A 26,927-nucleotide genomic window follows, 5' to 3' on the forward strand; every position below is an offset into this window, starting at 1 on the left:
ATCAGGGAAGATGTGTGTTGGGATGAGGGAGAAGGGAGGAACTTCCCAAGCCTGCTGCCTCTAGGAGCCAGGGTATCCTTCCTCCTTCCATTGATGCCTTGCTCCAGAACATTCCTGGTGTTCTTGTTTGGACAAGAACATATTGATTGCTCAGTATTATCATAGAACCATGGACTGGTTTGGGTTGTAAAGGACCTTCAAGGTCCCATCCAGTGCCACCCCCTGCCATGGGCAGGGACACCTTCCACTAGCCCAGGTTGCTCCAAGCCCCGTCCAACCTGGCCTTGGACACTTCCAGGGATGGGGTATCTTCAGGGCTCCCGAGCCTTGCCATGTCAGTGGGATTGGATGGTGGGAAGCAGAGCTCCAGCAGAGCTGTGAGAACCCAGGTTCTAATTTCTGTGCCAGCTGGCCCCATCCTGCAGCACCACCAAGGAGAGGCGGGCTGGAGAAAGACTCCTGGGGGTGAAGCTAAAACGTGGGTGCATTTTGATCTCTGCAGTAGAGAAGAACACCCTTTTGGTCTTCAAACATAAATTATTGCACTGAAATGAAGAGGGGGTGCACATGCTCAAACCTTCTCCAGGAGGACCCCAATCTGGGAGGTGAGCTGGGCAGCAGCTGCAGCCTAAGGAGATGGTCTAGCTTCCATCCTTGAATTAAACCAAAACCACTGCCTTGTAACTCTCTTTGCCAGGAGGACGAGCACCACAACCTGTAGTGGACTGCAAAGTGTTGCATTTTTGTGTGTTTTAGCTCAAAAGGGCTTTTAACTTGCATTTAGATTTTGAAGGAGGAACCAGACTCGATGATCCTTGGAAGTCCCTTCCGACTCCAAATGTTCTGTGAGCTCTAAACCATAGCTGTCCTCGGCCTGAACCTCCCCCAGCTTTTTCATTATCAGCTGAGCTTTGCCATTTATTTTTCCTTCTGGCCTCAATCCTCCTGTGATGTTTCATTTCCTTCTCTTCAGCGCTCTTGGATCGAGTTTACTGTGGGTCCCGCTGTCAGGTGACTCTGAGTCTGAGCCACAACTTGCAGAGTCAGCAGAAAAGCTTTCTGTTGCTCTCTGTGGGCCTTTAACAATTCTGCCCTCCCAAGGGGGCTGGAGCGTGGATCCAGTAGGCATTTGTGGGGTCTCACTCTCCTGAAGGGCCACTAATTCCCTGCGGTATTCCTGTAACCCTTTGATCCATCGCAGGTGCCCCTGTTGTGCTTTGAAGCCTTCAGAGAGCCCCATATCCCGCACTTATTAAATTCAAATTCTCCAGTCGCATTTCCCTGGAAGATACATAAAAATAACACATGGAGGAAATGGAGCTGGAAGATCCTTTGTGTGAGCTGGCTTAGATTTTGGGTGCGGGGAAGACACCAAAATGTCTTTGAGCTCATGACAGGACCATCTGTGTGATTTTGATGGAGTCTGACAAAGCAAAAACAGGCCAGGGAGGTGGGAGGTGGTTTCAAAGGCTCGATTTTCGGGATGCTGCTGGGCAGCCTTTCATTTAGGGGGAATTTTGGAAGCACCAAGGTGGAGGAGTCACCGTGAGTTCTGAAAACAGATGTGTGTGGTGGGGTTTAAGGCAGCTCTTCTGTAGTTCTGCCCTCGTTGGGAGGTAGATGGGTTGGGATAAGGGTGATGTCGGACTGGCTGATCTCAGAGGTCTTCTCCAACCTGAATGATTCTCATTGCTCAGCTGGTGGAGAGGGAAGGGTAAAGCAGTGGGATAAACCATGTGTTTGAGGATGGTAGAGAATAAAGTGGGAGAAGCAACTCATTCTGGGTGGAAACTCACATCCCAGGAGGAGGACAGAGGATCCGTTAACTGCTGGAAGGACTGGGGAGGTCAAAAACTGTTTAGAGGGTCCCTTTACCTCCTGCTCACCTCAAAGAGCTGCTCTAGAGTGACATCCTGGCAACAGCACAAATCCACAGTAAAACTGGGGGAGTACTTTCAGTCACTATTTTTGGGGCTTTTTTGTGAGGCGGGTGGGACATTTCTGAGAAATTCCAATAAAACCATCTGATTTCCATGCAAAGTCCTCTGCAAGCACCAAGCTACCCAGAGCTCACCCCCGCAGAACTGTGTTCTCACTGGGAAGGTCTCCTCGGCTCTGGGCTCGCCTCACCTTGGGAACTGTGAGATCTTGGGGGCTGAGAAAGAGCCAAGGCCTCCAGTTCCTTGGAAAGAGCTCTTTCCAAACCTGAGTGGGACAAATACCTTCTCGCTTACGAGGCACAGCCTAAATTAAAACCTAGAAATGTCAGCGTCTCATGGCACGTTGTGCAACTAGACCTCTGATGTTTTGTCATTAGAGCTGCTCCCTGGTTGTTTTTTGTGTTTTGGGTTGTTTGGGTTTTTTTTTTTTGGTTTTGTTTGTTTGCTTGTTTGTTTTGGTTTTGGTTTTGGTTTGGTTTTGTTTTGTTTTTTTTTCACTGGGGTCTGATTTTTTTCAAAGCTGCAAAACTGATTCAGAAAGCAAATAGAAAAAAAAAAATAATGGTTTGAAAACACACAACTTGTTTCCAAGGAACTCGAGAACTTCCTAAAGGAAGTTTTCAACAGGCATGAAGAGTCTGATTTGGGGGAATGCAGAAGCTCAGTGCTGCAGTTCTTGCTGCAAGTCTTGCAAAAGATCAATCTCCAGCCGGACCTCGCTGACACAACAATTTGGAAAGTGTGGCTGCTCTTTTATTATAGTCTCCTTGCTCTGTGCAAAAACACTTCCGGAGATGAGGATTGAGGGAGGTTTTGTCCAGCAATCCTTGCAAGGTTGGTGTTGCCTTGGGAATGTAACGTGCAGTTGAGGGACTCATGAGGAGATGGTTCCCAGGTGCTTTCTTGTGCTGACATGAGCCTGCCAGCAGGAGAATGGCCTTTTTCTGGGACAATTCTGGGCCAACCAACCAACTCAGATGTGCTCAGGTGCTGAAGGGCCACTGTTGAACCCCATCACCCCCAGACCTTGGGCACATTTCTGTGTTGACACCTTTGCTCTGTTGCGTAGCACAACGCAGAGGAGTGAGATGGGATGGGATTTTAACTCCCAGTGTGTGTTCCCAGCCTTGTTCCCAGCTCCATTCCCAGGAGCACTGCTCCCCATAGGCGGTGGAGTAGGACCAGCTCTCGGTGAGTGCAGTAGGAGCAAAGCGAGGCCGGCACGGAGCAAAGCAGAAATTTTCAAGCCAACATCTGTCAGGCACTCGGCAGAGATAAATAACTAAATCAGAGCCCAGCAGACACATGATGAAATCCTTCCCGGCCTGGGAAGGGGGAGGGGGATGGCAATCCAACGTGTCCTAATATTTTCATTCCAAAGCCCAGCGTCTCAGTGACACGCACGCGTGGAGCTCTGCAAACGCGGAGGCCGTTGCTGTGCCAGATGTTTTAAATATCACTGAACAGGCCAGGCTGGGCGTATATTTGATATCCTGGACTGGACCAGCCACTTCATATGGAATATGAATTGACCTTGAGCTCGGTCTAAGTGCTGACCCAAGGAGAGTTTTGCAAAAAGCATTTCTAACCTGAGGAACAATAGGCTGGGCCTTGCGCTGGGGGGAGGAGGGCGGGCGGGTGGACTCTTGACCCAGATACAAATCTCCGGGGTTGGAAATCAAGAGGCTGTTGGACAGCAGGGACCAAAACATCTCGCTGATAAGATTTGTTCTTTTTTTTTTTTTTTTTTTTTTTTTTTTTTTTTTTTTTTTTTTTTTTTTTTTTTTTTTTTATTTTGTGGTTGTTTTTGCTGGAAAATGTGTCTTGCACAAAAATCAGTGTCTTGCACTATTGTTTTTTGCAAGTTACAGTTTTCCATATTTCCACCCTCGGTAAGGGGGAGTAATGAAATGCTGACACGTCTATGCTTTAATTCGGGAATTAACGTAAAATTCTTTCAGATCTCCCACATTTTTTTCAGGGAACAATTAAATATGGAAGAAATCTTAATTCTTGTATTTTGATTTCTTACTACTTAAAAAGAAGTGAACCCAATCCAAAGCTTCCTTTTGAAATGTTCACATAAAGATTTTTGAGAAAACCAGAGAAATATTTCTGGGGACAAGTTCACTCACTCCTTTACTTTGCTCCTTATTGCTTTTCCTTTGGGAGGGTCTCCCTGTCAGCAGAAAGCAGGAAAAAGCAGGGAGTGGAGAATATATATTTTTTAATTATATTATCAAGCAATTCCTGATTCTTTCCCTTTTTTCTCTTCGAGGGAAAGAAGGATGAATGATCTTGTGAGAGAAGCAGGACCTGACAGGTCCTTTCCCCTCTTACCCCCACCCTTGGCAGGGAAATAGAGTTCATGGCGAGCTGGAAATGAAAGCACCATGATGGGGAATTTTTTGGGGTGGGAAAAATCAGCTCCCTTGCCTGGGCAGCCCTGGTGTTTCTTTACAAGACGTGGGCTGGGACCTGAAGATCTCGCAGGGCTCCTTCCTGTTCCCACGTCCGTGCCAGGAATCGGCCTCGGCGGGAGGATTTCGGATAATGTGTCCTGGGAAGACGGGAGCTGGGGGGGGGATGGAGCTCCCTCTCTCAGAGCCGGCCTGGTTCTGCAGCTCCAAGAGCTGGGAATGCTGCTGGAGTTGGCAGAGCCGCGCGTGAGGATCGCAGCCGATGACTCACAAGGTGCTGTTTTCATGGACACTTTGTTGGCTACAAAGTCACTCTGAGGGTTTGGATTTTCCCTGTGAAATCCTGGACGTAAACCGCGTTGTTTTGCTTCGAGAAACCTGTTTGTTTTCAAGTTTGCTTGGCTTTGGTGCCATTGGGACCTGCAGGACTCACTCGTGGTTGAAGTCTGAGTTCAGAGATGCGAAGATTTGCTGTTTCCCTGGGTCTTTTCTTCTTTTCTCCTCAACTTCTGCTCAGGGAAAGCAGTGCAGGGCAGTGGCCGGAGTGGCTTTGCCTGCAAAACCTGTGTTTGGCAACGCAGAACCAAAATGGAGACAAAAATCATCCTCGCCCTGATTTTTAGCCTGATTTTTAGTTAGGCAGCTCAACTTGATCATTTGGTGTCCTCTTTGCTGTGATAACTTGCATTTCACACCACAGGTGCAGAAAGCACCACGAGGCAGAATTTGTGGGCACTTCTTCAGGGCCTGTTTTTTTGAGGCAAGCTGAGGAAATACAGGATTGGCCAAACCGTGCCAATCCAGTGAAAATTCAGGCTGGCCTCTGGGAACCATTAGTGCTCTTCAGTGGTTTAATGCAGAATTTAATGCCAGAAGGGACTGTTTGATGGCTTTGTCCTGTTTATGGCAGGCTTGGCCAGACACCTGTGTCGAGTCCACTAAAATTTGCCTGAAATTTCCCATTCTTTCATCTTTGCTTTTCAACTTCACCCATTTTTATTCCCCCCCCCCCTCCCAGTTATTTTTCCTTTTAATTTTTAAACACTACCCCTCTGCAAGGTCCCTGGGAAATGATGGCATGCCTGTGGTGGTGGAGATGTCTCACCCGGCCCCCTCTTGAGCCACAACTATGTTTCAGGCCACTCACCCAACATGACAAGAGCAATCCTGTGTCCTCCACTGCAGTGACTCAGAAGGACAAGTTCTTAAGATATTATGTCCCAGGACTGGGGCCAAGAGGGTTCAGATACCGCCTGCACCACTGTTGTTGTCTCCGTCCTCAGCTGGAAATCTCCTAATAAGTTGATTCCAACCACCAACAAATCCCGTTCAGATAATGCACATTTCATGGTAGTTTCCAGTGTTTCAGCCTACAGGAGGATATAAAAAAACTCCTTTTGTTATAATATAGCCTCCTTGGCAGCCTGTAACTCAGTGGGAAAGGCTCTGGATTCCTGGAGGAGCGCACTGTGTCAGCGATTTTTGGGGATTTCAGGGAGTAGGAGGCCTCACTGGGGAAAAAAAAGGAAAGACCGAGGCAAACTCTGCTCTCTTTTTCAGATGAATCACTGGAAATGAGGTTGGAGATAAAAGGCTGAGAGTCAGGGATGTGAGAAATGTTCTTGTCTTGGCAAATCCGGTGGGAAGTGGGAGCACTGGGTGTTTCATTTCCAAATGGAAATCCCAGAGAGTGAAGGTTTCCTTGTCATATTTAATTTCAAAATATTGCCATAGCGAATATTCAAGGGAGCTGAGGCTTCCATGCTCACTTCTCCCAGGATTTTTGGCACCTTAGCAAGGTGGTGGCAGAGGGACCTTCCATCCCTGAGTGGGGACACCCCGACAGGAGATTCCTGGTTGCTCCCAGCACTTAGGATGCTTTGGAGGCTTCTCTGGTCTCCTCCTGTCTGCTAAACACACACAGAGTTGTCCTCAGCCAGGATTTCTTCCATCCAGGGGTTTTCCATTCTCCATTTTCCTGAAGAACATTTGGGGTTTTGGTTGGGATTTTTTCTAAATGCAGCCGATCCAATCCAACGGAACATTCAACGATGTTTAGGTTTTCCAGGGAATTTAATTCCCTTCACCCAACTGGCTCTTTTTGCACCTTTTGTTTTCCTGAAAGTGATCTGCTGTCCTTAGAAATTTGAGATCATCTTGAAAAATACCTCCAAAGGTGGTGGGAGGAGGTAAAAATTTTTCAAATTTAAAACCTTCCCTTGCAAGTTTAGAATTTTCACTGAAAATCTAATCCTCACAAATGATGGATTTGGGACAGAAAATTTTGACTGGGGTTTTTTCCCTTTTTTTCCTTTCTCTTTCTCTCTTTCTGTTTCCTTTTCTTATTTATTTTCTCTTTTTTCTTAGTTGTTTCTTTTTTAATTTTAAATTTTAAACCCACACAGAAGGTCTGCCTTATTTCCTCTGACCACTTTCATAAAGAAAATAGAGAATTCATGTAGCCAGGCATGAAAAGAGCACTGCATCCTTTTTTCTAAGGATTTTAAATTGAATGGTTTAAATTTTAATACCTCAAAGGAGAAAATTAAAAATACAATGATAGAATGTTTCTTCCTCTTCCTTCTTTTGCCCTGTGCTGATCTGCACAGAAAAGGGGTCTTCTCAGACCGAGGCTGGTTGACAGGTGTTGTAAGGATCCACCAGAGAAAATATTGCAAAATAGGAAAACTTTAATGAAAGTTGAATCTGGTAATGGTTTGTTTTTAATGTCCTTTGTGCTTTTCCTTGTACCTGTGGCTTGTAGGGTGGTGAACCTTGGCTGATGTTCTGAGATGTGTCCGTGTGATGCTTGTAAGTGGGAAAGGGGCAGGTGATGCCTGCTCTGAATATCAAATTGAAAAGAAACTTGAAATGACATTAAAAGGTGGAAGAAGACGATTTTAGGATGGGCCTTCCCAGCTCTTCTCAGGAAAGTTCTGCAAACCCCTAAACTCCTCGGGCAAGTGCCCGTCCAAGTTGTTTTTGCTGCGATATTAAAAACGAAAGAGAAAGATCCTCCAAAATATTTCTTTGCAATAAAGGGCCTTCTGTCAACAACAACAACAACAACAAGACAATTCAAAGGAATATTTCAGGCAGCTGCTTTTAATTAACTCACGTGATCGGCCAGGGGAAGAATTAAATTAGAGCTAGTTGGTTTTATTCTGGGTCCAGTTTACCTACGGGCCAACGATGGGAAGAGGCAAAGCCTCCATGGAGGGTCCCGGGGCGTCCTGGAGGCTTGGCAAGTCTCCCCCCAGCTCCCAGCATCTTCCAGCTGCTCTCACTGGTGATTTGAAATCTCGGTTTATCACCTCCATATCTTGAGCCCAGTATTTTCTCCATGAATTCACTTTTAATCTTCAGCTGGGTCTTTGGGCTGCCTGGCACAGAGGCTTTACAGCCCCACCGTGAGCGCTTTTTTGGGGGAGATAATTACCCGAGTTCAAAGTGCCCTCAGCCAATAGTATTTTGGGATTCATGCAAGCTGTTTCATAATGCTGTTTTGAACCCTGTTGGTGGCATAATTAGGATTTAATTAAATACAGGAATAGAAACATGTTGTTCATTTGACCATCTGGGAGTCAATGACTACAGTGGGTTCCGAAGTTTCTCCGCTCCATGCTGGTAGCGAGTGTTTCATGTTATTTTCCATCTCCCCAACCATCCTTGCACGTTTTTTTCAGAACCAAAGCAGATATTCTGATCCTGAGGGGATGATCATCCGTTTCTGCTGCTTTTAGGGATCGACTGTAGTGCACAAAGTCAAACCTCAAGTGCAGCAAGAGCTGCCGAGACACCAGGGAATGAGGAGGCCAAAGGGAAGATCTCTTAACCCAAAGATAAAAAGAATCAAGGGGTGAAGCTTTTGTCCTCTGTATTTTTTTTGGTGGTGAAATGTCCAAACCAGCAGCACCCAGGCTCCCATAAAAATATTACTATTAATATTAAGAATAATAGTAATAACATTGCTCATTGTATTTTTCTCAGCATCTTCCTACTGAGACCCTGGGGAACGAAGAGGCCAAAGGAAAGATCTCTTAACCCAAAGATAAAAGGAAACAAGGGGTAAATGTTTTGTCCCCTGCATTTTTTTTTTTTGGTGGTTAAGTGTCTAAACCAGCAGCACCCAGGCTCCCATAATAATATAAATAATATTAATAATAATGATATTATTAACAATAAAACAGGCCATTGTATTTTTCCCAGTGCCTTCCTACAGCACCTGGCATGAGGTAGCCCAAGCCAAGCCCCCAAAATGCCCCTCAGGGCCCCAGCGTGGCTTCTACTCAAAGCAGAGCTCCAAAGACGTTGAGCTGACGTGCCCAAACTGGGCATTTTTCAGTTTGACACAAACAACTTGTGAGTTGGTGTTGAGAATAAGTTAAATCGAAGGGGAAAGGGTGGGGCCTTCCCTAATTAAAACTGGGTTTATTTCGGAAGCTTTAGAAGGGAAATATTTGGATTTCAACAGGATATTGTGAGGCGAAATTTGGTTAAATGTTGTGTTTATAAATAGTGTAAAATTCACCCCAAGCCAAAACTGAAAGGTTTTGTTTCAGATACAATGAAATGTCGTGTTTGATCTGAACTGTTCTTTTCCTACTGTTTTCTGGCTGAAGGAATAAAGGGGAAAAAAAAGAAATTTGAGTTAACTCAAGCAATATTTACCATTTCTTGGATTTTTTCCTTGGGAAGAAAGAGGTGGGGTCAACACCAAACCCACAACAAACGCTTTACAAAGCTCTTGCTGAAGCACCTATGAGAGCACAGGAGAATTTTGTTGATTCCCTGTTTTACACTCTGCTGAACTAAACAACATTTTCTTTGGTTACAACACAGCTTTTAAAAATCAGAATTTTAATCCATTCAGCTAATTCCTTTTTCTATATTTTATTTAAGTCTTATTTTCGCTCACTTTTTGGTTTTCTGCTTTGGGGCCCCTGTGAGGGTGACCTATTAGATTAGGGACTGTAGAAGGATGCTTTCAAAAATTTTTAAAAAAGTCTTAAAAAAGGAACATTTTCTGGAGTGGGGGAGGGAAATAAGTGGGAAAAATATTAGTGGGTTATTTGAGCCTCAACAGGGGCAGATTCACGTCCTTTCACTGAGATAGTCTTAATAGAGAGGTTTGTTTTGATGCTTTATGGGGGTGGAAAGGACATGACTCTTCTCTGACTCTTAATTTATCTTAATTTATCTCAGTTCCATGAATTTTCAGAGCTCCAGAAATTACTGTTCCTTGCCACATTCTCCAACTGATTCCAGCTCCTTGCTGAATTGGAGCTGGGGAATGATCCCGGTGTTTCAAAGGACATTTTGGTCCCCACCATCATCAAGTGGCGACAGCAGCCCTGTGATCCCAACTTCCAAATCAATCCGACTCTTCTCTTCATGGAATATTCTCCAACCATCTCTTTGGCTCTCCCTGCCCTTATCACCATCCAAGACGCATTGGGGATGGCTCGTGGCTTCCATGGCCTCAGCAGTTTTTGGGAAAGCGTTGTGGGGTGTTCCAGGGAGCTGTGGGAAGGCGGGTAATTCACTCTTGAGACTCAACGACACGACTGGATCAACAAGGAGTTGAGTTTAGTCTTACAGATAATCTCATCCCCTGTTTTACCAGGGTTTGGAAGCCCCTGCTGGGCCTGGTGGAAAGCCTTGAGCTTTGCCAGGTGTCAGGACAGCAGGAGTTTGCAAACCTTTCACAATCCGTCTCTGCTCCTGTTGGAATCACTGCTTTGGAAAACTCCCGCTTTTGTTCCAATGAACACCCTAAAAACAAGCGGAAAAGACCCATTACCCATTTTGCCCCCCTGGAGTCACACTGGGGGATTGTTGTGCAGCTGATGAGTGGTGGGTGGCACGTCCCCTGCAGATGGACTCGAGTCCAGAAGCTCTGACCCTCCCATCTCCACTCCAAAGCGCCCCAGGAAGGAGCAAACCTCGGCGACATGAGGTTCCACCTCACAGACACCTCTGATCCTTTTCCAGGGGCAGGTGTAGAAACTGATGGTGCTGGAATTTATTGCCAGCTATCAGCCTGTCATTTGAATATGATTTGAATTTTGAGCAGGTTTTTATTTAAAAAATTAAATCAGAACCCACACAGGGTGTGGATTTTTTTCTCCTCGACCCCGAGCTGGGCCACGTCCCGTTCTTGCTTTGAGTGTCTTTAAGTTGTCCCCCACACAACAGATTTACAACGAAAAATCCTCGCCTGGGAGACAGAATTTCCTCAGGGAGGATTTGCTTTTGGACAGATGGGGTTAAAAATCACCTTTTTTTCTGTCTGAGCAGATGAGCTTCCAGGGCCTGACTTCCATAGGCAAGGCAAGAAATGACAAGAGGCTGAAACAGGACCCGCGTTTCTGCCTCCTTCAATTTTTTGTCCTCTCCCTGTTGCTCTTAAAATGGTCACTTTTAAAGACTTATTTATTTTTTTCAACAAAACTAAATTTCCTATGGAAAAAAAGTGCTTTTTAGTTTTGTTTTTTTTTCTTTCCCCCCCCGCATTTTCAGTCCAAAATCGGGGCCATGAAATCAGAAAACACTGTTGGTTGTAAACAAAACTAACCTCAGGTTTTACGAAGCGCTTTTATCGTGGTGGAAAATCAGGGTTTGGCTTCTGAAAATCCGGAGATTGGGCAGGAAAAAGTCACATTTATTTTTGGGATGGGTGCCTCCAGCTTCATTTTTTAGAACTAGAATTAGAAATCTAACTAGACTTCAAATTAGACATAGAATTCTTATTAGATTTTTGATTAGACTTGGAAATGGAATTATAATTACACTTGGATTTAGAATTCCATTTAGACTTAGAATTCTGATTAAAGTTCTTGTAAGACTTGGACATAGAATTATAATTATACTTGGATTTAGAATTAAAATTCAAATTAGATTTAGAATTCTGATTAGACTTTGACATAGAGTTATAATTACATCTGGACCTAGAATTAGAATTCTAATTAGACTTAGAATTCTGATTAGACTTTGACATAGAATTATAATTATACCTGGACATAGAATTAGAATTCTATTTAAACTGAGAATTCTGATTAGACTTGGACATAGAATTATAATTACACCTGGACTTAGAATTAGAATTCTAACTAGACTTAGAATTCTGATTAGACTTGGATATAGAATTATAATTATACCTGGACTTGGAATTAAAATTCTGATTAGACTTAGATATCTGATTAGACTTGAACATAGAATTATAATTATACCTGGACTTGGAATTAGAATTCTACTTAGAATTCTGATTAGCCTTGCACATAGAATCATAATTATAGTTGGACTTAGAATTCTAATTAGACCTAAAATTCTAATTAGACTTCAAACTAACATCCTAAGCAGCCGCTGGAGTAGGAGAGGGGCTCGGCATTTCCCGTGCAAAGGCTGCGCTTTTCAGGCAGGTCGGGGCACTTCTCAAGCTGCAACTTCACCTCTGACCTAGTGGAGGGATGTTTTTGAGCCTGGCTTTATTTAGGGTCCCGCTTAATCTCACGCTGAGCGTGGCGGGTGTTAAGCCCCCGTGGGCCGGAGTGGCAGGGACCTGGCTGAGGGTTTGATCCCTAACTCTGCACCACGACACTCCCTGGGCTCGGGGAGCTGCTCCGAGGGAATAAAGTGCTGCCTTATCAACCAAACGGCCTCGGAACTGGGTAAAGCTCAGTGCTAAGCTTTAATGCTTTCCAGGCTTGTGGTCTCAGCTACCACCGAGCACCTTTTTAACCTGTTTGGACTCTGGTGTTGCTTCTAAAATGCGGGATTTGGGGAGGAATATTTCCTCCTCACGTTTTCTTCCTCCTTCGAGTTTCGGAGTGGGAAGGTCAATGTTTATTTGCACAGGGGTGTTTTCTCTTTCCTTTTTTTTTTTTCCTCCAGGTGTTTTTTTGGCACAGCTGTGATGTGCTTTAAAAGAAAAATCAGTCAAAACATTGCCAAAGGTTTAAAATTCTGCTGGCGTGGCTCTCATGGGGACCCCTCCCCACGGCACCCCCTCTTGTGCCGCTCCCGGGACGAGCTCCCATTTTCCTCTCAACTCCAGCCCGCTGCATTCCAGAAAATTTGCACAAAAAGTGGCTTTATTTTAAGGGAAAGCTGGTCAGTCAGGTACTGCACATCCTGGATCAATAAAGATTCCAATGAACTGGCTTCGGGAGAGCTGGAGGGGTTGTGTGAGACATCCACGGAAGATCCTGAGGGCTAGTTTACGGTGGAGGTAGGAAAGGGAGGAGAGAGTCTTGGCTGTTTGTTGTCTCTGCAAGGAGATGCACAATATGGACACATCCAAACAGCTTTATATCCACGTGCCTGGATTTATCCAGGCTTTTCCTTGCGAATGTGAAACTTCAGGATCGCAGCGAGCCGCGCGCTAAAGCCTTAAGCCCCTAACTCCGCTGATAAGAGCGTTTCCTGTGTTTAGGCACGGCTTAAACGGAGCTTTCCATGTGAAATAAAGGCTTATTTCCCTGGGAAAAGAATCCTATGTCGTGATAAAGCAAAAGATCCTGTCCCATTTTCAAACAGGCAAAAGTCAGTTCCGGATTCGGGCGTTTTCCGGGCTCAAACAAGCGGGTCCAGCCGCAGGCCTTCCAACCTGGACCTTTGGGACCACCAATCCTTGGGACTGAACCCTGGGTTTATGTCTCCCAAATTATCCTGGCTGAATTCTCGGAGCAGCAGGTGTGTTACTCCAGCTCTCTCCTTTAATTTGGTGCACAATTACATTTGAAAGGGTGTCTTCTAGTGTGAGACGTCAGAAAAGGGCAAAGCGTTAAATATGAGAGAAGAATAAAAGGTGTTTTATTTGGGCTCTTCCTTTCTGGAAAGGTCTTCTCCCAGACAAGTATTTTCTATGTTAAACCCAATTTGCGGCACAGAAATCAAACAATGCTCCCCAGCAGCGGAACAAAACAAAATTCCTTTGTGAGCTTCCCAGTAAAATCTCTATTTTTTGAATTTAATGAATTTAATCCTTGTTTGTTTACCTTCTTGATTATATTAACCAGCAAGGTAGTGATTAAAGGCAGGCGTGGAGCTCATGCTAATTATATTTAAACCCCCTGGACCTGGTTCCTTTTAGTCAGAGCTGATTGCAATAAACACACCTGCAGGATTTTACAAGCAGGCTTAGGATGGAAAAGCCAGGACTTAACCCTCTTTGGGGATGGCTTCATCCAAAGTAGGGGTTTTTCCAGCATTCTGGGAGTTGTGGAGCGGGGGCCAATCCTGGAGGGACCAGTCAGGTCTGGATTGAAAACTGGGAATTGATTAAACACTCGAATTAAACTCATCATATCCTATATATTATGAGCAAAGCCTAAATGTGCTTAAATGTGTGTTCATCAACGTCAACTGGCTCTACAGGACCCATTTTTAGTCTTAGTCTAAACCAGTACAAACCACTGCTCCAGGAGTTTATCCTCAGGAGCTGCTGCCTTAATCTTGGAGCACATAAGTATTCTCCTAGAAAAGAAATTCTCCTTCTGCGTGCCGGGTTTAGACTGAAAGGTGGGGGTTTGAAAGAGAAATAATCGTGGCAGAAGTTAATTCACCACGGCAGAGTGGCTTGAGGAGATAACATCTTCTATTCCTGCTGTTTAATTAAACCCACATTTTTATTTGCTATACCTTTTAATTAAAGAGGAACGAGATATTTGCCCTTCTGTGGCATCTGGTTGATTTTACGAAATCTGGGGGTTTGGGGCGGGGGGGTTTTTTGGTTGTTTTTCTTTTTAGTTGGAGATTCAAAAGCACCGAGCTGCTCCCGCACGGGTTGGGTCGAAGGCAGTTTAGGCAGATTTTTCTCCTCAGCTCTGGAGGCTGAGCCCCAGCCCGGAGATTCCCCTCCGGATTCGAGCTGATCCGCTCGCAAAGCAGGGACTTCAAAAAGGAAAAGCCCTCCCTGCAGCTGTTAACTTGAGCTGGGAATAGGTAGCAAGGTAACAGAAATCAGAAAGGAAGAAAGTGGAGGGGAAAAAAATAAATTCAAATAAGGCAAAAATCACTTCCATTGCTGGGGCTCAAATTTATTTTTAAAAATATTTTTAACAAGAGGGGATTTTGTGTTCACGTGTTAGTGAGGAATGAAGAGGAATTCCCTGAAGACTTTTTTAATGCCTTTTTTTTACCTGCTTCTTCTAGCTTGGAAAAGATCAGTGTTTATATTGTTATGAAATCGATCTCCCTATTTATGCTGAACACCTCTAGAAGGGAGGCTGCTTCCATGGCTAATATGGAATTTTATGAACCCCCTCCAAAGATCAGGACAGCACATTTTAACCTCGAAATAACCAGGGCTAAGATCACTGCAGAATGTTATTTTGGTAGGGTGCAATTCTTTTCCCCCACCCCTCCCATTATTTAAGATATCTCGAAAGCTGATAATTCCTAATTATTTTTCCTCTCAGCAAAACCTGCAGGGCTTCGCCAGCTCCTTCTGCCGAATTAATGTTGCAGTTTTATGGGATTGTTAAGTTGCTATCGATTTTTAACATTATTAATTCCCTGGGAAGGCACCAAGCACGGATTGCTTTCATTTTGCAGAGCGGTTGAGTTTCAGCTCTGGCTCAGAATCCTGTGTTTTCCCGAGGTTTTCCCCCAAGGAGAACTGTTGAGGAGCCACACCGGGAGCGGTTCGCAAAGATGTAAGAAAAATATAAGGTGGAAAAGGAAAACCAAGTTATTGAAAGCCCTTTTTTTTTTCCTGGTTTTTGTTTGGCTCAGGGATTTCGCACCCCCTGGAAGCAGATCCATCATTCTGCCGGGGCAGGGTAGTGTTTCTGAGCCTGCAATTCCTGTCGGGATGCAGCAGAAATCCTACTCTGTGGTGTCAGGAGGAGAGTTGGATAGTGCCTGTTGGAAATGGACTGATAATATGGAATTACCTTCCTGGAAGAGGGGGATTTAAGAGTCCAGCACATATTCCAAGAGCAGAAAGGAAAACTGAGAAGCTCCTCGCTGGGAGGTGTTGATCCATCCCAACACAGGAGTTTATCCTTCCTGCTAATCTCAGCCTCCTGTCAGCTCAGCCTAATTTAAACACAAGCCATGCTTATGTTTAAACATGTGCTTTGTCACTTTCCTGGGCTGATAAAGTGGGATTAAGGAGCAGAAATGCTGCAAATCAGCCTGTTCAGTGGGCAAAAATCAGGGAAAAAGCTTCTGCTGGCTGAGAAATTCTACTTTCCTGGCAGGAGCTTGTGTCACCCAAGACACTTAACCATGGTGGTGACTACTGGGGGGTTGGTGTGTGAGGAGGAAACCATGGGATGGAGGAAGTAAGGGAAGTAATAGAAGTGTCTGGTGTGTTTTAGGCAGCACGAGGAGGGGGGTGTTTGCAAGTGGAAAACCTTGGGAATCGCGGGGCTGGAATGCAGGTATCTGGATAACAAGAGAACTTGATGTTTGTTGAAAACCAGGTCTGGGCTTAACTCCCTGGCTGGGTCTAGTGCTATAACATCCAGTAATGGTTGTTCCAGTTCATATAACTTTATTACCCTCTGGAGAACGGTGTAACTGGGAGCTTGGGAATCTCTCCTGCTGCTCGATGTCAGGGCTGCCAGGATCAGGTTCCCTTCTGAGGAGCTTTGTGGTCATTTAGCAAAAGTGCCTCTTTGGGAATCCCACCTGAAATCCATGACCTGGGAAATGGGGGTTTGATAAGACTCCTCTGTGAGTGTGGCTTGTCACTGGAAAGGCAGGAGAGAGGAAAAGCTGGGAAAACACTGGCTGTGGGGAAAGGCCCAGCAGGCTGATGTCACTTTGTGACTGATAACAACTGCTGTTCTCTGTGGGTGAGGTTTGATCATTCCCTCTTTCCCTACCCCACATTTCCAAGAGAGAGGGAGGCAGTCACACACTCCGAAGAGCCAGACCTGGGATGGCCCTTCCCATTGCTCCATTCCCTCTGTGCACAGCAGTGTCCAACGGGAACGGCTCAGGCTCACATTTTCCATGCTCAGTGTCTGCCTCAGCTTGATTATTTTTGGAAAGTGCTTTTGGAGGAGATGGCTTGGCCATCCAGGAGACTGGGATGAGAGGAAGAGGTGTCTCGCTGCAGCAGAGCAGCTTCCAGGAGGAGAGCAGGGTGCAGAGGGAATGCTGGGCTGCTTCCTGAGGCTGTTCAGGATCAGTGGATGCTTTTTCCAGGAGCTTTGTGTGCCAGCTCACGGCATCTTGGCTCCCCTACCCCGATATTTCAGAGCATTCGGGAGCTGCAGAGGGGAGCGTTGTGAGGCTAAATAACATTCCAGGCTCTCTCTGGAGCCCTTGTGTAAACAAGGACATGGAGAGTGGGGCAAAAGATGCATAAAAATGGCTTCAGAAAGATAAACCGCAAGGATTTGGGGTGAAAAGGCATCAAAATCATCGAGTTGCAGAGCTGGATGGCTGTGCATACCCTTTATATGTATTTTTTGTGTTCTGTTGCCCATGTTCCCATTTTCCTGAGGCTGAGCCGGGGCAGGGATGCTCGCAGGGATCATCCCTTGCTTTTGGAAGGGCGAGATTTGAATCCCGGACCACGAGAGGGCAGTGCCTGCAGCTGGATTTCCCTCTGCTCCAAGACCCTCCCGGCTCGTCGGCTGGGATTGCCAATCCAAAATAACATTATCTGCTCTTATTCCCGCCCCCCTTTCCCCCCCTCTCCTGGCAAGGAATTATTTGGGAGATTGGAATGGCTTTGGCGCTGGAGTTTCCCTGTTCAGATGACTTGAGCAAACAGACTGGGTGGGAGTCATCTAAAATTAGGCATTGTGGTGGTAATTGCACTTTGATCCCACAAAAGGAGCTGATGTGGCCTGGGAGGCTCTTCTTGAGGTCAGGGCTCCCTGGTAACCCCTATGGAATATTCCAGGTGCCTCCACGTGGATTTATTGAGGATATACAGCTGGGAAGGGGGAGCACTGTGCTGGATTGTTGGAAGAGGACTTGCACAAGGTTTTTAGGATGCTGAAGTTTCTCTTGAAACCACCCAGCCTGCCTGTTTGCCTCCTTTCCTACCTGTGCAAACCGACTATCCTGCTCCAAGGAGTGTCCATGGGAAGAGTCCAAGGTCCAGCTTTAACCCCAGGGCCGTTCAGGGAACAGGTTCATTGCTTCCCTCCCAAAGTCTGACCCAGGAGCAAACACCTTCTGCCCTAGATCCCAAGGTCCCGCAGGACAACAGGAGCTAAAACCAAGCCTCAGGCTCTTGCATCTCCTCCTGCTGTTTCCCTGGACAAGTTTCCTGGGTGATATCCCAACAAAATGAGAACCCAGCCCCCAGCCCAGGAAATCCTGCCCAAAAAAACCATTACTGAGTTTGAAGGTGAAGGAAGGTTGTGATGAAGTGCCTGTAAAATCAACCACACATCAGCTTTTGGGCCAAGAAAGTGGATGTGGAGCCAGGTAATAACCACAAATTGCTGCTGCTTCTGCTTCTCCAGGTGGTCTCATGTGGCCTGAGATTCATTGCAGAGACCTGAAGAGCTGTAGGAGCTGCCACCACCCACCCTCACCCTCCCCAGCCCTGGCTGCCATCCCACCTGCAAATGGGACCAGGCTGCACCGTGGTGGTGTCACCCTCAAGGTGAGGGATTTGGAGCATGAGATACAGAGGAACTTCATTCTTCTCTCAGGAAGGCAGTGAAGAAAAGAACACCTGGGAGCTCCTTTGTTGGCTGCAGTGTTCCCAAGGAACTAATTATTCCGATTACATCCCTTCCCTGGGAGGGTGGGGAGGCCCTGGCACAGGTTGCCCAGAGAAGCTGTGGCTGCCTCATCCCTGGAAGTGTCCAAGGCCAGGTTGGAGGGGATTTAGAGTAACCTGGGCTAGTGGGAGGGGTTGCAATGAGATGATCTTTAAGGTCTCTTCCAACCCAAACCATTCTGGGATTCTATTACTTGAGGAAAAACATTGCATTTCCCGACTGACTGATGCTCAGCATCCAAAAAAGGGCCTGGGGTGAAGACACAGTGTTTGATGTTTGGCTCAGGCCAGAGTTTCCACATCCCCCTTCCCTGCAGTTCAGCCTCCTCCTTCCCCCTCAGCAGGAAGTGTGTGGTTGCAGGAGCACAGACAGCCCAGCCTGGGGTCACCCACCATGGTGACAGCGGCTGTGGAGCCACCTCTGACCCTCAGGGATGGTTCTCCACATGCAAAATGCACTCGAGGAGCACCGTGCAAAGTGTCCAACCTCTGTACAGGCAACAGGGGAGTGACCCAGAGGAGTCTCTTTAAATTAGGGCTGTGAGTGGCAGGTCTGCCTCAATAATCCATAATAATTTGCCTTTCAAATCTTGGCCACCAGAGCTCGAGCAGCTTGTGAATCACAAGATCTTCACTGGCAACATTTAAGGAGCAATTCGGTTTTGTCCAACTTGCCCAGTCTTGTTTCAGGTGAAACATGAAAGTCCATTTTCCATGCTGGCTCTTGGAAATTACAGAATCCCAGAATGGTTTGGGTTGGAAGAGACTTAAAGCTCAACTAATTCCAACCCCCTGCCATGGGCAAGGACACCTTCCACTATCCCTGGTTGTTTAGAAATTGCTGCTGTGGGTCTGTGGCCAAATAAAAAAATAGAAAACCAAATTGTCCCTTCTGCCCCAACTCTGTCCTCGAAAAAAACTCCCAACGCCTTCTCAAAAGAGCAGCTCACAATGGGGATGGGATTTCTTTTGTTCCAGAGTTTCCAAGCTGCTGGAGAACCACGGTGTATTGTTTCAGAAAGGGGCAGGAGTTCAATTTTGGAAGAAGGAAGGTGTAACAAATAATTCTCACTTTTCTTGGCAGGGACTGTGGTGAGCTGGAAGCAGGGCCTGTGTTTCAAGTGAACAATTCTCCTGCTGCCCATGGGCCCCTGAGCTGCTCCTCGGGGGCTGGAATAGGAGGGTACCATTCTTCAGCACCTCCTGGCATCCTTCCACAGGAGGTTTGGCTGTGGAATTTCTGGTGAAAGGGTCCTGCTGCTTTGTTAGACAACAAAGAAAAATCAGAGCTGGTCTGTGCTGTGGTGCAGAGGAAGAAGAGCTGAAAACACCAGGAAGGTGGAGCCTGACGCAAACCAGGCTGGTCATTGGGATTCCCTATTTGGGAATGTGCTGGTGGAACAAGGAGCCTCACACAGGTCTTTGTAAAGTCATTTAAAATCTTGGTCTGGGCTAGAGTGTGATGGGGGCTGCTCTGCACTCAGGCTGTGTATCATGGAATTTGTATGATTTATGGGAACTCTATAGCTGGAATAAAATTTCAGGGGTCAAGAGGTGAGATGAAGAAATGGAGAAATGAGGGTAAATAGGAGAAGTTCCCTGACAGAGGATCCCACTGTGCTGCCAGTCAGGCCTGTGGACAGGAGAGCACAAATCTGCCACCAAGTGTGACACAGGGAATGAGCCAGAACTGACAGGAGACAGGGTGTGTGGATGTAGAGCATGGATTGCACAGAAATCATTGCCCCTGGGCCTTTCTGCCTTATAGTCCACTCCCAGAAGCTGGAGTTCTGACAGAAAAAGGCAGGATTGTTCAAGGACAAATATGCCCAGCCCTGGAGCTATTCAGGAACAGCTTTCCTGGAAAAAAATCCTTGAAGAGCCAATTTTTTTTTGGTACTGATTTGCAGGAAAAGTGCCATAGGCTTGGCTTCCTTCAGCCGGAGAGAGCTGATACCCTCCTTATTGACTTTGATTCGTCTGAAATTAAAGGGATCACCAGAGGCTGATCTGATGCTGTGACACGCTCACTGTTTTAGCAGCCAGATGATTTAACGACCCATCACCCAAAAAGCATCCTTTGGCTTAGCACCTCTGGCTGGAGCATCAGCTGTGAGAGCCTGTCAGACTCCAGGTAGCTTGGGGAGAGCAGGAAGAGGAGGACAGTCCCCTCCAGCCAGCAGAAATCAGGATAAACCCAATGTGGTTGCGCTGAAGGTGATGGAATGACACCAGTGTCAAAGCAGCAGCTTCATCAGTTCTGTTGGGGCAATAAATGCCTTGACTCCTAATTACTGACTGCAGAGCCCAAGATTAGAGTCTTAACTCCCAAAAGGAACATTTTTATTCCTGCTTTTGACTTCAACCCAAACTCCAGTCCTTGCATATCCTGCTGCAGGATTTATTTGCTACAGTTTTTCCTAGCTTAGAGTCATCATCAAATTCCAACAGCAGCCTATTCCTTGAAGTCTTGCCTCGTGCAAGGATTCCTTGAGAGCAGCAGGTATAGGTGCGTGTGCCTCCATAGCAGGCAGAGCTTGCCAGCCTGCAGACCACAGGCCAGCTGGCAAATCCCGTAGGAACTCCATGGTGGTGCTGGTGGAACTGGGCTGTGGAAAGCGCAGCAGATATTTCTGTCTGTGCTGGTGTCACTGTTTGAATGTGGAGCACCAGTGGTGGGTGTTTGCCCCTCATGGGAGGACTTCAGCTCTAACTTCCTTCCTCAGGTAGAGTCACTACGTTGAGGAAAATCCCCGTTCCAGGCAGTTCTTCCTGCTCCTGTCATTACACAGAATCCCAGAATATGCTGAGCTGAAAGGGACCCACAAGGATCATCCAGTCCAACTCCTGGCCCTGCACAGGCCCATCCCCAAGGGTCACACCCTGTGCCCCAGAGGATCAGCCAAACCCTCCTGGAGCTCTGGCAGCCTTGGGGCTGTGCCCACTGCCCTGGGGAGCCTGGTCAGTGCCCAACCACCCTCTGGGGGAAGAACCTTTGCCTGAGATCCAACCTGACCCTGCCCTGACACAGCTTCAGGTCACTCCCTGGGTGCTGTCCCTGGCCCCCCCAGAGCAGAGCTCAGTCCCTGCCCCTCCTCTGCCCTTCCCCAGGAAGGTGGAACTGCAGTGAGGTCTCCCCTCAGTCTCCCCCAGCTGAACACACCAAGTGCCCTCAGTGTCCTCACATGGTTTCCCCTCGGGGCCCTTCCCCATCTCTGTTGCCTCCTTCAGACACTCTCTAATGGCTTAAATCTCCCTTGTGTTGTGTCCCCCAGAGTTCCCCACTATTGCAGGGGCGGCCCCCAGGGCAGAGTAGGGCAGGACAATCCCCTCCCTGGTGCCCCCAGGACTGGGATGGCCCTCCTGGCTGCCAGGGCACTGCTGGCTCGTGGCCACTTTCCAGCATCACATTCCCAGTCTGTCCATCCATCCGTGGTTGCCCCATCCCAGGGGCAGAATCTGGCACTTCCCCTGGTTGAACTTACCCTGGTTGGTGATTCCCAGACCTCGGATCTGTCGAGGTCTCTCAGCAGGGCCTCCCTGCCTTCCAGGGACTCAAATACTCCTCCCAGTGTTGTGTCATCTGCAAATCTGCTCAATGTCCCTCCTGGTCCCGTGTCCAAGTGATTTATGGAGGTGTTGGAGAGCACAGGACCCAGGAAGGAGCCCTGTGGAACCCCACTGGTGGCAGGTCACCAGGCCCTGTTGGAGGCTATTCCACCCCCAACCAGACAACAGCTACGGAAAGCCCTGCTGGGTCTATTTGGACACTTCCCAGTGTGACTGAGGTGGCTGTGGAGCTCTCTCTGCCCTGTGATCCCACAGCTGGGACTGAGCCTTGATGTCACCAGGAAGGTGACAATGTGACAGCTGCTCCCAGCAGTGCTGCAGGGCTGAGGAATGAGGGGCTGGATGGTCCTTTAGGATGCACAGAGGTCCTTGGGCAACCTGGACCAAGCACCAGGTCATCTCTGATGAACCTGTGACACGTGGGTGACACAGAGGATCAGCATTCCCAGAGCCAGGTGGGAAGGAATGACCTCCTCTGGGAACCATCCTGGGTATTTTTGTCCTGAGTCAGGATTTAAGGTACTTCCCACCTTCCTTACTGAGCCTCACTAAGGTCAGACTATGAGATGAGCTCAACCTCAGCCCAGCCAGGTCTGTGCTTACAGGCCCTGCTGCCTTTCTAGCATAGGAGAGGAGTGGATTTGGAAGAACTAATGATTTCATATTTTACAGGTCGTGGAGATTTATATTATTCACTTATTCACATAAGTATTCACAGGTATTTTTACGGTAAGTTTTTGGGTTTGTTTTTATTTTAAAACCAAAATGAGTCGAGAAGGAGGTAAATGTAGAAAAATGTGGTTTTGGGGTTTTTTTTAAAGATTTTTTTCATCTTTTCAGGTTCTATTTCCTTTAAAAATTAGCTCAAAAATGTTACAAATTACTGTAAAAAGATCAAAAGCCAGAGGTTGTTTTTCCATAAGCATTTGAGGTGCTGTGGAGGAGCAGAGAGGAGGAAATGGTGCCCAAGTGGGGGCTGGACCTTTCCATACCAAAATGCCTCTTCCTCAGACCTCCCAAAGTTGCCTCACTGGGAGTAAGCAACCTGAGGATGAAGAAGGTCCCTGGGGTTGGAACTGGATGACCTTTTAGGTCCCTTCCAACCCAAACCATTCCGTGATCCTCTGAAGATGTGGGAAATTCTGGATAAACACACAGAAAGAGCCCCCTGTCCCCTCCTGGTGGCTTTGACAGTGGTGCCCCTGGACATCTGCAGCCAAGCAATGGGGGTTGCTTCTTTTTCTCTTCTGCTCAGGGGGACGTTTTCCCACATGCTGGAACTGTGATTTGGGCACAGTTCTCACCCAGCAGAAGAGAAACTCTTGTTGCTGTGACTGTGCTGACACTGATTTTTAATGGTTTGTTGTTTCCATGCTAGAGGAGCTTTATCAGAGGGTGAGAAACTGGAAGAAAGAGAAGCAGAAGGCCCTAAACAGTGCTGACTTAATACCCAAAGGGGCTGGGTGCTGGACATGAGGCGAGCAAGCGATGTGGGACAATAACTGAGTCGTAAGTGCCACGGGTTTATTTGCAATCTGTCATTTCAGGGCTGAGAACTGGCTGTGCTCACAGCCCCGAGAGTGGAACAGCCGGTCCCCAGCAGGCAGGTCCTCATCAAGTTCTGCAATCTGCTGCCTTCAAAGGTCTTCCTTTTGGGTGCCCTTAATCCCACTTTACCCAGGACAGGCGGGCTGTGAGATCTGCAGGGAACAAGGGAGAAAGGAAAACACAGGAAACACATCAAATCCATTTAAATCAGCATTGAACGAGTCAACTCTTCAGCCTCTCCAGAAGAGGAGCCTCGTTCATTTGGTTCTTTCCAAGTTAACTAGAAGCCTGACAACAGAGGTGATCCCAATGTGTTGTTTAAAAACCTGTTTATCTATTAAAAGCTGGAGAAGGTGGACAATAAAATATAAATATTCTCTGTAGTCAAGAGAGTTGTGGTCATTGGTATATCAGGAGTCATTTTCCCAGTCATGTAGCTGATGGGAATGAATAGGAAAGGAGAAAAAGACTCAATTAACTTTTCTTTTAAACTAAATTATTGCTTTTTCCCTTCAGGCTCTGTCCCTTGGACACTTCACTGGGAAGTGAAAGGGGAATGTTTTTATTCAATGACTTTTCTTGGGTTTTGTGTTGCACTTTTGAAGGCTCAATATGGTTCAAGGCCTGTTTCCAAGATGTGACAAACTCCAAAGGGACAGGGATAGAAAGGGAGTTAATTAACTTATAATGCAAAGTGCCAAGAACTACTGAAAATCCCCCTCTGCTCCTCCCTGCTCTCGGCAGCACAAACACCATGTTGGGCACTTGGGCAATTTCCCATCTTCACATACTGATGAAACAATATATTCTGGAGGAAGAAAGGACTAAATTCATCCCACCTAAGTCAGGATTGAGTACAAACCAAATAAAACCAGAATAACAGCCCTTCACTTTAAAATAGAAATATTTACCTAAGAATAGAAATTGCAAATAGGTGTTTGCTCCCCTATACTTCAGAAATAATCTGAAATTTGAATGCTCTGTTTTGTGTATCCTGCTTCTGTAACTCTTGGTTACCAGAACATATGTATTTTAAGAAATTAAATATTTCATTAAATATTTAAGAAATTAAATGCTGTCTGTGTTCACAGACAGGTGTTTTTCTCAGTCAAGTACAGGCTGAAAAAGACTTATAAAGAAAACAAAGAAAATCTCTACAGGCTCCCTCAGCTTGCATCATAAAAGATAAATTTTGCACAGAATAGATAAAAAAAAGTCTAAAAATATATTCAGAGAATAAAAATCATGTTTGTCAAAGGGGCCATTTCCATGAGCTTAGTAAGTTGTTTTGAGGGGGTTTAATTTTTTTAAGAACAAACCCTTCTCCAAAGAAAGTCAGAAGGAAAAGTTGAATTATTTTAATTTTGATTGTGAGTTTACTCAGCTCCTTTTTTTTGCAGATGATTTCTCTGCTGTCAGAGCCACTTGGATGTGACAAGTGGGGGTTCAAAAGCAATTTGATGCTCTTCCACTGGCAGCCCAAAGCATTGCTCTCACAGGACCTGAGGGAGCGGCTGGAGCTGTGCCAGGGGAGGTTTTGGTGGATCTCAGGAAAAGGTTCTTCCCCCAGAGGGTGGTTGGGCACTGAACAGGCTCCCCAGAGCAGTGGGCACAGCTCCAAGGCTGCCAGAGCTCTGGGAGGGTTTGGACAAAGTCCTCAGGGGCAGGGTGGGATTGTTGGGATGTCCTGGGCAGGGCCAGGAGTTGGGCTCTGAAATCCTTGTGGGTCCCTTCCAGCTCCGGATATCCTGTGGTTCCACGTGATTCTGCTCCCCCGAAACCTCCCTCGCCCGTCACTCACCGCTCGTGTTCCAGACTGCGGGCGCTTGGCTCTGCCAGCCCTTCCTCAGGCACTGCTCCACGTAGGCCCTGGGGTGGCAGCCGGAGAGCAGGATGTCGCGGAGCAGCGCGATGTAGGCGATGGCCAAGCGCAGCGTGTCGATCTTGGACAGGCGCCGCTCGTAGGGGAAGGTGGGCACGTGGCCCCGCAGCCGCTCGAAGGCCGCGTTGATGCTGAGCATCCTCCTCCTCTCGCGCAGGTTGGCGGCGCGGCGCTGCCGGCCGTGCCCGGGGGGCTGCGCCAGGCTGGGGGCACCCTCTGCTTCCCCCTGGGCTGTTCCCACGCAGGACAGGTCCTCCAGGCACGGCCAGTCCAGCAGGAAGTTCTCCAACTGGGCCTCAGGATCTGCTTGGTCCCACAAGAGGAATTCAGTGGGGTCTTCCCACTCGAAGCCGTAGCAAAGCTCCTCCATGAGGACCCACCGGTCTCAACCGACCTCAAGAAATGCTTGCAGCTTCAAGGGCTCTGTGAGGTTCTAATCTCTAATTGTCGGGGAGTCCTGGTTGTGTCCTTGAGGAAGAACATCCTTGAAAGATGCAAATCCTAGCAGGACTCATGATTTAAATACTTGGTGGCTCCCCAGCAGGGGAATGATCCCATTCTTCTCCACTGCAAACTAATTAATCCATGTGCTTCTCTTTTTATCAGCTGTTGACTGCAAAACAATGCGAATGAATCGAAGGCAGAATGAGGTTTTTATTGGCTTTCTCCTGGAAAATCCATTGAAGTTCTTGCCCAAGTCCAGTCTGTCCACTTGCTGTTTAGAGCAGGGCTCACACAGAGGGTTTTGTTGTTATTGTTGTTGGATTTGGTTGGGAAGCAAGTAAATAGAGTCCTTTATCTTTCTGGTGAAGTGTTAATAGCCCCCCCCCTCCCATGGCTGGACAAACAACATGGTATTGTAGTGCTGTCAGAAACACCTGATTCTGCCCTCTCTGGCAGCAGGAGCCCATGGCATCTTCTGCTCTTCCAGCCAGAGGAGGTGTGGGATGTACTGCAGGGTAACATTGGAACACAGGGGTACCTCATTTAATAACCAACACCACCTCATTTGCTTACTGCATGTCCTCATTTACACTGACAGGACACATTTTATGGCCTATGTGACATTTGGGGCTGCCTCAGACCAGGAAATGATAGCAGGTGGAATAACCACAATAGACACAGCCCTAGATCAGTGGACTAGCTGGGAGAGAAGAGATGGAAACTGGGAGAGTGGCAGGCGAGAGGTGCAAAGCACCACCAGAACTTTAAAGCAAGTGCAGGATATAAGTGTGTTCTTCACTCTCTCTGATTTCCACAATGTTTAAGCCAAGATTTAAATGAATTCAGAAATAGTTTAAGTCGTATTTTAAGGACTTAAATAAACAGAAACATGTTTTAAGTTAGAGCAAACCTAAATGCTTTTCCTGAAGCATCTCGTAAAGAACTTTTATAAAGATACTTAATCACATCCTTGAGTTCATGCACAGGCTCGTGTCCTGCTTCTGCTTAAAATTTTAGGAGATGTCTCCTGTGAAGTTTGGGAGCCACAGGCAGCTGCTGACAGGACAAAGCTCAGTAGCTTCAGATAAAGAGCTAGGGAGCAGAAAAAGACCTGTGTTTTCCATGGATCCCAAAGGATGATCATGTTCTCCATCTAACAGTGGGAGCACTCCCGGTAGCTTTGCCCTGGGAAGGGATGGATTGATTTTAAAATAAGGCAGAGGCTACCGATGCCTCTTCTTAGTAACCTGGGATTTGACCTTGTGGCAATTCTACCTGCTCCAGGAAGTTTAAGGCAATGGAAAACAGGCTGCAGGAAAGATTTTGGCAGAGTAGTTGTGAGAGGGTGACAGTTTATGAAACCCTTGGACTCTCTTCTTGTGCAAATTGAACAAGAAATCCATTTAACTGTAAATCTACTT

The 26,927-nt window shown here is 46.8% G+C and overlaps 1 protein-coding gene across 1 annotated transcript; it reads right to left on the reverse strand.

The window, feature by feature from the left end:
- Window positions 1-23,144: 23,144 nt before the first annotated feature.
- LOC108507568 (helix-loop-helix protein 13-like) lies at window positions 23,145-25,530 on the reverse strand. Its single transcript, XM_017835631.1, has 2 exons — window positions 24,982-25,530; window positions 23,145-23,332 (listed from the first exon to the last, which is right to left on the reverse strand). The coding sequence occupies exons 1-2, from the start codon at window positions 25,430-25,432 to the stop codon at window positions 23,295-23,297; spliced, it is 489 nt and encodes a 162-aa protein (XP_017691120.1). The 5' UTR covers window positions 25,433-25,530; the 3' UTR covers window positions 23,145-23,294.
- Window positions 25,531-26,927: the final 1,397 nt, after the last annotated feature.

The sequence above is a fragment of the Lepidothrix coronata genome, unplaced genomic scaffold (genome assembly GCF_001604755.1).
Source record: "Lepidothrix coronata isolate B3197 unplaced genomic scaffold, Lepidothrix_coronata-1.0 Scaffold261, whole genome shotgun sequence".
Taxonomy (NCBI): domain Eukaryota; kingdom Metazoa; phylum Chordata; class Aves; order Passeriformes; family Pipridae; genus Lepidothrix; species Lepidothrix coronata.